The following is a 14,325-nucleotide window of genomic DNA, read 5'->3' as shown; positions in this document are numbered from 1 at the left end:
AGTGTAAACGACCACCAAAATGTTTTGTGAACTGGTTACTCAAACCACTTGCCAAGATGGTCTGGGGCGCATTTGACCACATATCTTTTGTAGTGTAAATGCTAATGCGTCCTGATGCGTCCCCGACAAGGACGTAACAGGAAATCTTCTTCTTCTTCTTCTTTGGAGTAACAAAAGCTAATCACAAGTGGTCAGCAGGATGCATTTGGAGACGCATGATAGACATGGGTGTAAACGGCATTGTGTCTCTGTCCACTTGTGATCTGATCACCCAAAACGCATTTTAAAACCAAGTGTAAACAGGGTCAGATTCACCCAGGTTGTTTTGTGCGGTGGTGGTCGCTTCTACCAGGTGACTTGGAAGGGATCTGTGTCGTGGCCTCGCAGACTGACTACAGGCATTCCACAAGGTTTGGTTCTGGGTCCTCTCCTGTTCTCCCTGTACACGACATCCCTGGGTTCTGTTATTCGCTCGCATGACTTCTCTTACCATTGTTATGCGATGACACCCAGCTGATCTTGTCCTTCCCTCCCTCTGACACACAAGTAGAGACATGCATTGCTGCGTGCTTGACTGGCATAAGTTCTCCCCCACAACTCCCCTTCTCATGTCCCTACACTGGCTCCCAGTAGCTGCTCGCATCCACTTTAAGACTCTGGTGGTAGCCTACAGGGCAGTGAAAGGAACAGCTCCTTCCTATCTCCAGGCCATGGTCAAGCCCTACACCCCCACCCGACCACTTCTCTCTGCTGTCTCGGGACACCTGGTTGCCCTGTCACGCAGAGGCCCCTGCTGCCGATCGACCCGGTCATGGCTCTTTTCTGTCCTGGCGCCACAGTGGTGGAATGAACTCCCCACTGATGTCAGGACAGCAGTCACTGTCCATCTTTCGGCGCAGGTTGAAAACTCACCTCTTCAAGAACTACTACCCTGTTAATTATTCTTAGCACTTATTGTATTCACTCAGCAAAAAAAACCAACAAAAAACCTCTTTCTCGTGCTTTTCCTCTAGCACTGGTTTTGCTCTTAGATGCTTGTTTAGAGAGAAGATGCACTTATGACCTCTGGTGACTAGTAGTTCTCCTGATTTCCTACGTTAAATGCACTTATTGTAAGTCGCTTTGGATAAAAGCGTCGGCTAACTGACTGTAATGAAATTAACGTCATTTAGCCGACGTTTTTTTATGTAATGTAATTTGGTGGGGAAGGGGCTGACACAATGTCACTGGTGACTGGTTCATTTTGAATGGATCTCAAACAACACTCAACCTTACCAACATCTACACAGGAGACACGCAGTCAGCCAAAACCAGGATCTGCAGGATTGTAGCTTTAAACTGTGTGTGTGTGTGTGTGTGTGTGTGTGTGTGTGTGTGTGTGTGTGCGCGCGTGCGCGCGCAAGTGCACGCATGTGCGTGCATGCATGTGAGAACACGCTTTCCTAAACTGACTTGCCTCCTTCTCCTCTAACTCTGCTGCCTGAACAGCGGCCCGCTCCGCCCACCAAGCCGCTGCCCCCTGACCCCCCTGCCCCCACCAACCAGGTACATGAAGACACACTCGTTCTGTGGGACGTGTTTCTGTGATGGACTGTAGCATTAAAATCGAGAGTTTGAGTTCCAGACTAATCATCCAGTCAAACTGTAGACTCAGATCACGTCTGTAAGCGGATCATTTGTTGTTATGAAAAGCCAGATTTATTTGACTTATTACAGACGTGCTCAAATTTGTTGGTACCCTTCCACAAAAAACGAAGAATGCAAAATTTTCCCTGAAATAACTTGAAACTGACAAAAGTCATCGGCATCCACCATTGCTTATTCCATATTTCATAGAAATCAGACTGGTTTTGATTTTTTTTTTTTTTTTACTCAATATAATATTGTAAATACTAAAACAAAAGAAAATTGCATGGACAAAAATGATGGGGCCCGTAACCCAATATTTTGTTGCACAATCACTGCAATCAAATGTTTTCTGTAGCTCTCAATGAGACTTCTGCACCTTCTAACAGGTATTTTGGCCCTCTCTTCCTGAGCAAACAGCCCCAGCTGGCTCAGGTTTGATGGGTGTTTGCTCCAGAAGGCAAGTTTCAACTCTTTCCAGAGATGTTCGGTAGGATTCAGATCAGGAATCACAGAAGACCACTTGAGAAGAGTCATGTTTTGTTCTTATCTATTCTTGGGTGCTTTTAGCTGCATGTTTTGGGTCATCATCCTGTTGGAGGACCCATGACCTTTCATCTGAGACAGAGATTTCTGATTCTGGGCAGTAAGTTTCGCTCCAGAATGCCTTAATAGTCTTGAGATTTCATTGTGCCCTGCACAGATTCAAGGCACCCTGTGCCAGGCGCAGCAAAGCATTCCCAAAACATAACAGAGCCTCCTCCATGTTTCACTGTAGGTATAATGTTCTTTTCTCTTCATTTTTTTCATCTGTGAACATAGACCTTTTTTCCACGTCCCAAGGACAAATCTGCGATGCCATAAGTTGGCACGCCCCGATCCCTGCCTTTGCCTGCTGCCCAGCCTGCATTGAACCCTACCCTAATGCTCATCCCCACGTGTGGTGGGTCCATGAGGTGGTGGCCACCAGATGCTCGCCGGCAAGCTCCCCTCCCAGGTCTGGCTCTGGGGGGGGGGGGGGGGCTCCGGTTTCCGTTTTCCAGGCCAGGTGTTGTAATTCTGCTGGTGTGATTTTATTGGGTTTCTTCTTCGAAAGGAGCAAGTTGAGGTGGTTCGGGCATCTGATCAGCATGCCTCCTGGGCGCCTTCCTTTGGAGGTTTTCCAGGCGTGGCCAACTGGGAGGATACCCCGGGGTAGACCCAGAACTCGCTGGAGGGACTACATGTCCAATCTGGCCCGGGAACGCCTAGGGATCGCCCAGGAGGAGCTGGAGGGCGTTGCTGGGGGGAGGGACGTCTGAAGGGCCCTACTTAGCTTGCTGCCACCGCGACCCTACCCCGGAGAAGCGGCTGAAGATAATGAACAATGAATGAATGAACATAGATCTGATGTGACTTGCCAAAAAGCTCCAGTTTTAACTCATTTGTTCAGAAGACATTCTCCCAGGATTGTGGCTTGTCAATATGCAATTTAGCAAATTCCAGTCTGGCTTTTTTATGTTTTTCTTTCAAAAGTGGAGTCCTCTTGGGTCTTCTCCCATGGAGCTCACTTTTGCTCAAAAAGCGATGGATGGTGCAATCAGACCCCAACACACCTTCGCCTTGGAGTTCAGCTTGTATCTCTTTGGCAGTTATCCTTGGTTCTTTTTCTACCATTCACACTATCCTTCTGTTCAATCTGGGGTGGACTGTCCTCTTGCGGCCGCGCCCAGGGAGGTTGGCTACAGTTCCATGGACCTTAAACTTCTTCATAATATTTGCAACTGCTGTCACAGGAACATAAAGCTGCTGGAAGATGGTCTTGTACCCTTTACGATGTGTGTCTATTATTTTCTTTCTGATCTCCTCAAACAACTCTCTTCTTTTTGCTCTCTGGTCCATGTTCAGTGTGGTGCACACAGTGATACCAAACAGCACAGTGACGACTTTTCGCCATCTAAATATGCTGAATGATTGATTACAAGATTGGAGACATATGCAATGCTAATTAAAGAAAGTAATTATATTGAAATATAACTAAAATCCAATTATTTATTATCATTTCTATGGGGTACCAACAAATGTGTCCAAGCCATTTTAGAATAACTTTGTAAGGACGCCTGGGTGGCGTGGCGGTCTATTCCGTTGCCTACCAACACGGGGATCATCGGTTCGAATCCCCGTGTTACCTCTGGCTTGGTCGAGCGTCCCTACAGACACAATTGGCCGTGTCTGTGGGTGGGAAGCTGGATGTGGGTACGTGTCCTGGTCGCTGCACTAGCGCCTCCTCTGGTCGTCCCCCTGGTGAAACTCCTCACTGTCACGTGAAAAGAAGCGGCTCGCGACTCCACATGTATCGGAGGAGACATGTGGTAGTCTGCAGCCCTCCCCAGATCGACAGAGGGGGTGGAGCAGTGACCGGGACAGCTTGGAAGAGTGGGGTAATTGACTGGATACAATTGGGGAGAAAAAAATACAAAAAATACAAAAACCAGTTCAGTATTATCATATGTGAATACTGTGAACTGTGTATGGAATATTGTGTAAGAAGGTTTATTACACTGTAGGAGTTTTGGCATGGTTTAAACCTCTCTGATCTCCTCGCTCCTCTGTCTGCCTCCTCTCCTCGCTAACCATCCAGCCTCTGAGGAGTCGACCCGCTCCTCCAAACAAGCCTCTTCCCCCCGACCCCCTGCAGGTACCACCGTGGTCCGTCTTTAGCGTGTAGCTAGCATGTAGCTAGTATGCTAATTCCCATCTCGCAAATGTCTTCATTAATGCAATGATAGTTATCTGACTGATTGTTGGAATTATGTAATGATTTGCATAATAAATCCAGTTTCCAATTAGCCTAGTCTGGTTCTCTTTGGTTTCATTGGGTGGTGATTGAAATTTAAAGCTGTGATTGGTGGAATCAGCTCACGTGATTGGTGAAATTGGCCAAAGTCCTGATTGGTGTGTCGCAGCCTTTTGGTGGAGGTGACTAGCTGGTTATTCGTAACCAACCATCTAACACTAACGGTCTCTTAAACAGTCGTCAAGATGTCATGTAGCTACTTTCTTTCATTTCTTTCTGAATAATTAATTATCTCTGAAGTTTGGCTTTATCTAAAATCAGGTTCCACTGTGTTGATCACAACAAGACAAACAGCCATCTGTGTTTTTTGTTTTGATTTTCTTTTTATAAAGGTCAAAGGTCAGGACTATGGTTTAAGTTTAAAATCATGAAAAATAACACCTGGTATGAATACTACTTAAACATAGACCATCCAAGAAAAGGAAAGTTTGAACTCACTTTTTCTAGTTTTTACACTTTATTTGCTGCTAGCCCAACAACTACTACTGTTGCGACTACTACTACTACTACTACTACTACAGCAACTTCTATAACATCGTAGAAGTGGGGACATACTTCAGTCTCACAGCTCTCTGTATATTTTACTTTTCTTAAATCTCCCATCATCCTCTCTGCAGGTTCCTGCTCCACCCAAACCTTCGGCACCCCTTAAACCTCCACCACTGGACCCCCCCTCCCACCTCCTTCATCCAGGCTACGCCACCAGCCCACCCCCTTCACATGCTGTCAGCAGCTCTGCAGGCAATCCCAGGTCCATCTGTGTGTGTGTGTGTGTGTTTGTGTGTGTGTGTCTGTGTGCGTGTGTGCGTGTGTGTGTGTGTGTGTGTGAGATTCAATGATTCAATCCCTAATGCCTCTTTGTCTTTTGGTCTCTCTACAGACGACCCCCACGTCCAACAAAACGAGTCCCTCCCCCTCTTGTTAACCTTTGACCTCTGGACCAAACCCGGATCACTGGGGTAGAACTGCACTGAATCCAACCGTGATGGGAGAGACTTTTAGAAAACACTTCAGCTTCTTGTCATGATGTGATGATCAGCTGGGAGGGAATCTGGTTTCTGATTGGTTGGCGTTCTATCCTGGGCAGGTCAACTAGCTGCTGTACTGCGAAACAAGGAAAAGTGGGATTTAAGACTAAATGTTGATGATTCTTAAACACACACACACACACACACGGATGATAACAGTCACCTTCACATGTGGATGGAGAGACTGGATGCATGGCAGTGCCTCTGGAGCAGTTTGACATTTGGTGCCTTGCTTAACAGCGCGTCTGCACTGACAGCCGACACCGCAGCTGCAACATCAGCAGCCAGCAATCAGCCAGGTGTCGTCTTGCCTTCGCTGGATGGAAGGCACCGGACTGATGAAATCATCATAAATGATAAATGGACTGCATTTATATAGCGCTTTTGTAGTCTACCGACCACTAAAAGCCCTTGATAATGTACGCCCCACATTCACCCATCCACACACACAGTCATACACTGATGGAGGATGCCATGCAAGGCGCCAACTTGCTCCTCAGGAGCAGTTAGGGGTCCAGTGTTTTGCTCAAGGATACATCGACACGCTCTCTGGAGGAGCCGAGGATCGAACCAGGAACCTTCCGATTACTAGTCGACCCGCCCTACCTCCTGAGCCATGCCGCCCCAAATCATGCCTTGCCATGTGTACGTGCACACAAAGCGGCTCCATTTACATGATGTGTCAGCTGGACACGGTGGCCGTGTCGTGGCTGTTGAAGACGTGTGTATGACGACTGTCGCCTGCATCGCCACAGGAAACAGGTGACGTCAGCTGCTGCCCTTCCCACGCGTAACTGGTCTCTGACACGTGACACTGGATGGTGAGAGGACACCGAACGTCACTTTTTAAGAGTAAAGCACTTCATTCGTCATCCCCAACCCAGGAGGACAAGGGGAGACAGCAGGTCAGAGAGACAGACAGCAGGTCAAAAACACAGACAGCAGATGGAAAAGGGAGACAGCTGGTCAGAGAGACAGACAGCAGGGTCAAAAAGACAGCAGATCAGAGAGACAGGCAGTGGGTCAGACAGACAAAAGGTTAGACAGGCAGACAGACAGTAGGTCAGAGAGACAGACAGCAAGTCAGATAGCGACAAAAGGTCAGACAGACAGCAGTTTAGACAGACACCAGGTCTAAACTAGAGGAGGGTTTATTCTGGAGGTTCTGGTTGTTTCTGGTCAGATGAGTTTGACTGTAAGTTTAGAAAAGACCGCATCATGATTTCAACACTGCTTTGTGAGATTGGAGGGAATTGGAGACTGGGGGTTCAGTTCTTTCTGTCTGGTTGTTTGTAGGAATTACAGCATTCCAGTATCCTACACCACACACACTTGTCTATACTCTAACCTGGGTGGGTCTGAGGTTAGGGGTTCAGTGTCTCCGTCAAGGATGTGGACTGAATCGGAGTCAACCTCTTGACCTTTAACCTTCACTTACCACCCGGTCGGTCATGCTGCTCTCCAACACAAAGGCTCAGATATTCAGAGTGAAACTGATTAGCCGAATAGAGAGCAGTCCCACATCCTGTGTGCGGTTGTCATGACGACTGCCAGGGTCTGTGGGGGCTGGAGTCCATCCCAGCATGCACTGGGCTGAACACACACACACCTATGAACCATGTATTCTCCTTGTGTTCAGACTGTGGGAGGAAGCCCATGTGAACAAGCGGAGAACATGCTAACTCCACAGGCTCTAGGATTCAGACCCTCTTACGTTCACGGTGTTAACCATGAAGCCCCCAGACTGCCCTCAGTCACTGACTGCATGACCGGAAAACCCAGTTCTGCCACTCTGGTGTAGAAGTACGGCTTCACGGCCACCTACTGTGTTAGGCTCTATTAATGTGATGTTGATGGATTTAGACAGAATGGACATTTCAGTGTCTCCCAGCATCAACATCTACAATGTCATGACATCAACAGTACAGTGATGTCAGCAGTATAACTTCTACAGTACTATGACATGTATGGTACAGTAAGCAGTTTTATGACATCTACAGTACTAAAACGTCTATAGTACTGTGACACCTCAGGTACTATAACATCTATAGTACTATGACATGTACAGTACTAGAACATCAGTGGAGTTTAGATACAGCAAAGTTAATATCACAAAAATGAAGTCAAACTACAGAAACTAGTCCAGCCTGGAAACTGATGAAGTCATTTGTTTGTAAAGGTTATTAATTTATCATCAAGCCTAAATTATGAATACTTTGGCTAGAGTCGACCGCTGCAATGTAACCAAAGGCAATAGCAGACCTGAGTCAGATAGTATTTGCACATACTATTTGGTCCAAGCCTGTAACATTTATGTTGGTGCTATTGTTATTTTTATCATTATTATCATGATTATTATTATTATTATCATTAGTTTAAACACAATATACCCACTGAGGGGTTTGTTAGATTTTCTTTTCTCCTTTGATTCCCTGTTTGAGTCTGAAGAGGAGTTAAACCAAAACCTGTGACCGTGGAAAAATTGTGAATACATGGTTTGGTTTTCCTGGGCGCACAGGAAGTGCTACATTGTTGTCACAAAATGGTGTTGTCAAACTCATATGTGAACTCATATATGAACTCATATATCAAACTAAAGTGAACCGGAAGACAGGAGGATTCACGGATGGCCGCTATCACACTTTCTTGGACTCTTCCCAGTATATTGCGTAGCATGGTCACACTTTTCTATGGTTGCAGATTTTGGTATAACACCGGAAGCGTTTGATCAGGAGAGAAGAGCTGAAGCCTGCTGTTGGATGCTGAGAGCTTCAGTAAAACACAACCCAGATAGCATCCGGATGTGGGCCACTTCAGGCAATGATGCGGCACTGATGGCACTGACAAAATGGATGTGAGCCTGAAGTGGCCCACATGTATAATAGCAAATATGGCCCAAATATGCCAAATCAAACGTGGGCCTTTTTTGGTAAAGATGCGGTGCTCTCGGCAACATGTAATCTGGATGTGACTCTGAAGTGGCCCGTGTGGTAAATGGTGAATATGGCCCAAATATCACAAAACAAATATGGGCCACCTTTGGCAAATATGCGGCACATGCGGCATTGCTATGGCTTGGTTCTGGCCCAGATCTGGCAAACGGGAGCGGACCGCCCAAGTGCCATCATTCCATGCAGTGTGTGGGCCGGATGAAGTGTCGGGTGTGGGACGGGTCCGGGCCACAGCAATTTTGCTATCTGGGAACAGATCACCCAGAACCTTCCATCCGGTCCAGAGTGGTTCTGTTCTATAAAACCACAGGTCTGTTAGACAAGTCTTCCTCGGAAAAAAAGACTTTATTCTATGCAGTACTTCAGACGCAATGCGAGAATATCAAATCAGCGTGATTGTTTGGTGATGATACTGCCTGTTATTTGCTGCTTGAGAGAAGCCTCAAACTGTTTTATTGACGAACGTGTCTCCTCATGAACTGTGCACATAAATACCCTTAATAACTACTGTACATACCAAGTGCTGTTATACTCACCTCCTGTCTTTCGTCCTCTTTTGTTCCACTGTGTAAAGTGCTCACACGTTTTTCATATGGACCAGAATCCAAACCAGTGGATCCCGTTTGGTGAATGGACAGAGTCAGAGCCGTCAATAAAACAACACCACAATACCGATGTTTATCCCTGTTGTCAGTCTGGTTTTGTCTTTATTATGCTGATTGTGTGTGTGCATGCGAGAGTGTATGTACAAGTGTATATGTGTGAAAAGTGAAGATTGCCTGATAGATGTAAAAGGTGATCAGAACCAACAGGACATTCTTCCCCTAAATGAGAGACACTGGTCTGTGTCTTTGTTCCTCTTACGGGAGGAAGGGACTTGGTTTTTAGAATCTGAAGTTTCACTTCAGATTATCCAGTTAGTCGGTTACCCGCCGAGCTGACTGATTCACTGCCAGCAGTTTCCAGCTTCCGCCTTCGGGAGCGGCGGCTTCTTGAGATGGACAACTTTTATTTTCTTGAACCATTTTACATTTTACAGCAATATTTACAAGTCAAACTCTCAAAGTAGTGACTGTGATAGTTTTATTGACTCAATTAAAGAATTCACACCCTCTATCTCAGAACACTAAGCTAAATTGTGAACAATCCATCACAAAATTGGAAATCTCAGAGGCAATTCACTCAATGAAAAAAGGAAAGTAGCCAGGCACTGATGGGCTCTCTCGAATTCTATGTACATTTTTTTCTTGTGGATATCATTGAACTTCCTTTAATGGAATTATTTAAAGAATGCATTATTAAAAAAGAAATGTCCATAACTATGAAACAGGGCTTAAAAACTCTAATCCCCAAGCCTGAGAAAGACCATTTATTGATAGAAAATTGGAGACCTGTTACACTGCTAAACATTGATTATAAGATTATCTCATTGATTTTTGCTAAGCATTTAAAGAAGGGTCTAAACGAGATCATAGGTGAAATGGCCTATGTTTCCTATGTTGTTGAAATTATATATATATATATATATATATATATATATATATATATATATATATAATTTTGAAATTATATACACTCACTGGCCACTTTATGAGGTACACCTTGCTAGTACCAGGTTGGACCCCCTTTTGCCTTCAGAACTGCCTTAATCCTTCGTGGCATAGATTCAACAAGGTACTGGAAACATTCCTCAGAGAGTTTGGTCCATATTGACATGATAGCATCACGCAGTTGCTGCAGATTTGTCGGCTGCACATCCATGATGCGAATCTCCCGGTCCACCACATCCCAAAGGTGCTCTATACGATTGAGATCTGGTGACTGTGGAGGCCATTTGAGTACAGTGAACTCATTGTCATGTTCAAGAAACCAGTCTCAGATGATTCGAGCTTTATGACATGGCGCGTTATCCTGCTGGAAGTAGCCATCAGAAGATGGGAACACTGTGGTCATAAAGGGATGGACATGGTCAGCAACAATACTCAGGTAGGCTGTGGCGTTGACACGATGCTCAATTGGTACCAAGGGGCCCAAAGTGTGCCAAGAAAATATCCCCCACACCATTACACCACCACCCTGAACCGTTGATACAAGGCAGGAAGGATCCATGCTTTCATGTTGTTGACGCCAAATTCTGACCCTACCATCCGAATGTCGCAGCAGAAATCGAGACTCATCAGACCAGGCAACGTTTTTCCAATCTTCTATTGTCCAATTTTGGTGAGCCTGTGCGAATTGTAGCCTCAGTTTCCTGTTCTTAGCTGACAGGAGTGGCACCCGGTGTGGTCTTCTGCTGCTTTAGCCCATCTGCCTCAAGGTTCGACGTGTTGTGCGTTCAGAGATGCTCTTCTGCATACCTCGGTTGTAATGAGTGGTTATTTGAGTTACTGTTGCCTTTCTGTCAGCTCGAACCAGTCTGGCCATTCTCCTCTGACCTCTGGCATCAACAAGGCATTTTCGCCCACAGAACTGCCGCTCACTGGATATTTTCTATTTTTCGGACCATTCTCTAAACCCTAGAGATGGTTGTGCGTGAAAATCCCAGTAGATCAGCAGTTTCTGAAATACTCAGACCAGCCCGTCTGGCACCAACAACCACGCCACGTTCAAAGTCACTTAAATCACCTTTCTTCCCCATTCTGATGCTCGGTTTGAACTGCAGCAGATCGTCTTGACCATGTCTACATGCCTAAATGCATTGAGTTGCTGCCATGTGATTGGCTGATTAGAAATTTGCGTTAACGTGCAGTTGGACAGGTGTGCCTAATAAAGTGGCCGGTGAGTGTATATTGTAATGATCACGGATGAATAGGCTCGGTGGGGCCCTTTAGTCGCGTGGTTTGCGATGTCTCCCGCGGTGCGGGAGACACTGGCTCGCGTCCCAGCTGCGGCAATTCCTGTGGATGCCCCCCCCCCCCCGAATTCACCACATTGGTGTCAGAAATGGGATGTTGCGACCGTGAGGCCATCGGAAGCGCGTGCGCCCAGAGGCGTGAGGGCATCGGGAGTTGATATGCTGAAGCGTGATTAAAGGGTCCGACCCGTGAGTCAAGGGCTACCGAGTAATGTAACTATGGGTAGTGTAACGATCACGGATGAATAGGCTCGGTAGCCCTTGGCTAACGGGTCGGACCCTTTAGTCGAGTGGTTAACGTTATCGCCCGGGGTGCAGGAGATACGAGTTCACGCCCCGGGTGTGGCGGTCCCTGTTATGTATGGATGAGGCTATTCTAACAGTGACCACTAGGTGGCACCTGTATTCTATATTGCTGTTGTCTGGGTTGTAACCAACAAAAGAAGAGTTCATAGTAAAGCATGGAAATGAACAGCCGTGTGTGCGTTGTGGTCCCTGCAACGTGTGTGAAATTGTTTACACCATAGTGTTATTAGCCAGCTACATAATAGTCCCCACCATCGGATGCGCTTCCCGAAGGAGGGGGCAGTGTAACGTGCATGGATAAGTAAACATGTTAGCCTCTTTAGTCGAGCGGTTAGCGATGTCTCCCGCGGTGCGGGAGGTACAGGTTCGCGTCGCGGTTCCTGTGGTTGCCCCCCCGAATTCGCTACATTAGTGTCAGAAGTTGAATGATGCGACCATCGGAAGCACGTGCGCCCAGAGGCGTGAGGGCTCAGGAGTTGATAATGTAACCGGTTATTTTCTTGCCGGGTGCGGGATTCGATACGGGGTGTACTGCACCACAAGGCGACATCACTTACCACTTGGCTAAAGGGTCAGATCCGTTAGCTAGGGACTAACGTGTCTTATTAGTAGTTTAGAATATGTTGAAGTGCTTCCCGAAGGAGGGGGTAGTGTAACGTGCACGGATAAATAAACTCGGTAGCCCTTGGCTAAAGGGTCGGACCCTTTAGTCGTCGCCCGTGGTGCGGCGGTCCCCTCCATCGGATGCGCGTCCCGAATGAGGGGGGGGGGGGTAGTGTAACGTGCACGGATGAATAGGCTCGGTAGCCCTTGGCTAAATGGGTCAGATCCTTTAGTCGAGCGGTTAGCGACATCTCCCGCGAGATACGGGTTCGCGTCCCGGCTGCGGCAGTTCTTGGGGTTGCCCCACTGAATTCGCTACAATATATCGCATGTAATGATGCCTTGAAGGTAACATGTAATGATGATGTTTTCTCTCCTTTTTCTCAGGCTGACTGCCCTAAATTTATCCGGGTGCTTCAGCACATTAACTTCACATATCGGGCCCCCAGTTGCTCTGAGACGTACCAGACGGGGTGGGGCGTATATATGTCTATGGAGTGGGGGCCGTCTGGTACGTCTCGGATCAACTGGAACTTCGTCACCATCGTCTGTGAAACCTCTGAATGCAGACGCATGGGCGGATCCAGGGGCGGGGCTAGAGGGGCACTAGCCCCAGCTGAAATCTGATTGGCCCCTGAAGTGCCTCTGCCCTGTCACTGTCACTTGACTCTTAAAAAAAGAGTAAACGTCATAATCTGTGGCACCTCAGCCAGTTCTTTTTTTTTATTTATTAGTTCAATTTCAACATCAGAAATGCAATATAGATAACAGTAGTACCGATTGATTCCTCCTCAGACATTTCTTGTAACTATGGCGATGTAGCGGTTGACGTCACAAACCTTATCGCGGCCATACTGGCAGGAAAAAGTTCCGTGGAGCGCCAGTCTGTCAGCTGTACGTCAATCAGCTGATTTGCAGCAACACGGTATCATAAACATGGTAGACAGTTGCTGTGCCCCGGGGTGTAAAAATAAACGCACTAAAGGCAACGGCAAGTCGTTTTACCGTCTTCCTAGGCATCCACAAAGAAGAAGTCAATGGATTGCTGCCGTCAAACGGGTGAAGAGTGCAAGTGATAAAAACAAAAGATGGGACCCGACTGCCAATGGAAATCGCTTGTGCAGTTATCATTTTATATCAGGTAAGCTAGTGTAACCGGTTACTTTCTTGCCCGGTGCGGGATTCGATACGGGGTGTACTGCGCCACAAGGCGACATCACTAACCACTCGACTAAAGGGTCAGACCCGTTAGCTAGGGGCTAACGTGTCTTATTAGTAGTTTACAGTCGTCACCCTCCCCGGAAGCGCGCCCTCGCGCTTTGTTATTCCCGCGCTCCGAAGAGACTTCTGAGGATCTGCACACTTCCGGATCCCACCGCTGCCACCAATGTAACCGGTTATTTACTTGCCCGGTGCGGGATTCGATACGGGCTGTATTGCACCACAAGGCGACATCACTAACCGCTCGACTAAAGGGTCAGACCCGTTAGCTAGGGGCTAACGTGTCTTATTAGTAGTTTACACTAGCTAGCTTACAGTTAATAATGATAACGATAAAAGCAAGCTACGTTTTTTGTGATAGTAGGCCTAAACGATTTACCTAAATAGAAGGAGGAGGGAGGGTTTTCAACTGCTGGGGTGAATGGACAACAACACAGCCACAACGTTAGGCTACAGTAACTATCGCTAGCTACCCAAAGGAAATTCAATCAAGTGCAACTGGACTTGGTATATATCCGTGAAGACCAAGTCCAGCTGCACTTGATTCAATTTCCTTTGGATAACCATGACCTGGATGAATGAGAACATTCACAGACATATCGCTAGCTAGTTTTGTTGCTTGACAATTAGCCTCGCTAGATGTAGCTAGCTATAACAGAAGTCCAGCTGAGGGAACGCCGTAACCGTTACATCCATGTACACGAGGCTATATCACACGGTGTAGCTGAAAACAACGTAACCTACCCTTTATAAAATATTCTGAACTTGGTGCCTCTCTCCTTAATTTGTTGTGATATGTAGTGAATGTAACAGTTAGGCTAGGTCCGTCCCTCTCAGCTAGGGGTTCGTACCTTTTCTGACCTGTGCTCTCACTTGATTTCTTTAATTTCGATGCAGGAA

The 14,325-nt window shown here is 46.7% G+C and overlaps 1 protein-coding gene across 6 annotated transcripts in view; it reads left to right on the top strand.

Moving 5' to 3' along the window:
* adam15 (ADAM metallopeptidase domain 15) overlaps positions 1-9,116 on the top strand; it is a 54,336-nt gene extending 45,220 nt beyond the window's left edge. For 5 of the 6 annotated variants that reach the window (XM_056286838.1, XM_056286832.1, XM_056286834.1 and 2 more), the window contains 2 exons: positions 5,080-5,213; positions 5,343-9,116. In XM_056286838.1, the coding sequence (XP_056142813.1) occupies positions 5,080-5,213; positions 5,343-5,394 (186 nt within the window). In that variant the 3' untranslated portion in view covers positions 5,395-9,116. Of the gene's footprint in view, positions 1-5,079; positions 5,214-5,342 lie in introns of those variants that run through there. The other variant, XM_056286836.1, reaches the window with a different exon arrangement.
* Positions 9,117-14,325: the final 5,209 nt, after the last annotated feature.

This window comes from Lampris incognitus, chromosome 9 (assembly GCF_029633865.1).
Source record: "Lampris incognitus isolate fLamInc1 chromosome 9, fLamInc1.hap2, whole genome shotgun sequence".
Classification (NCBI taxonomy): Eukaryota; Metazoa; Chordata; class Actinopteri; order Lampriformes; family Lampridae; genus Lampris; species Lampris incognitus.
The sequence above is the reverse complement of the archived record's forward strand: the minus strand, read 5'-3'. Positions and strand labels throughout refer to the sequence as shown.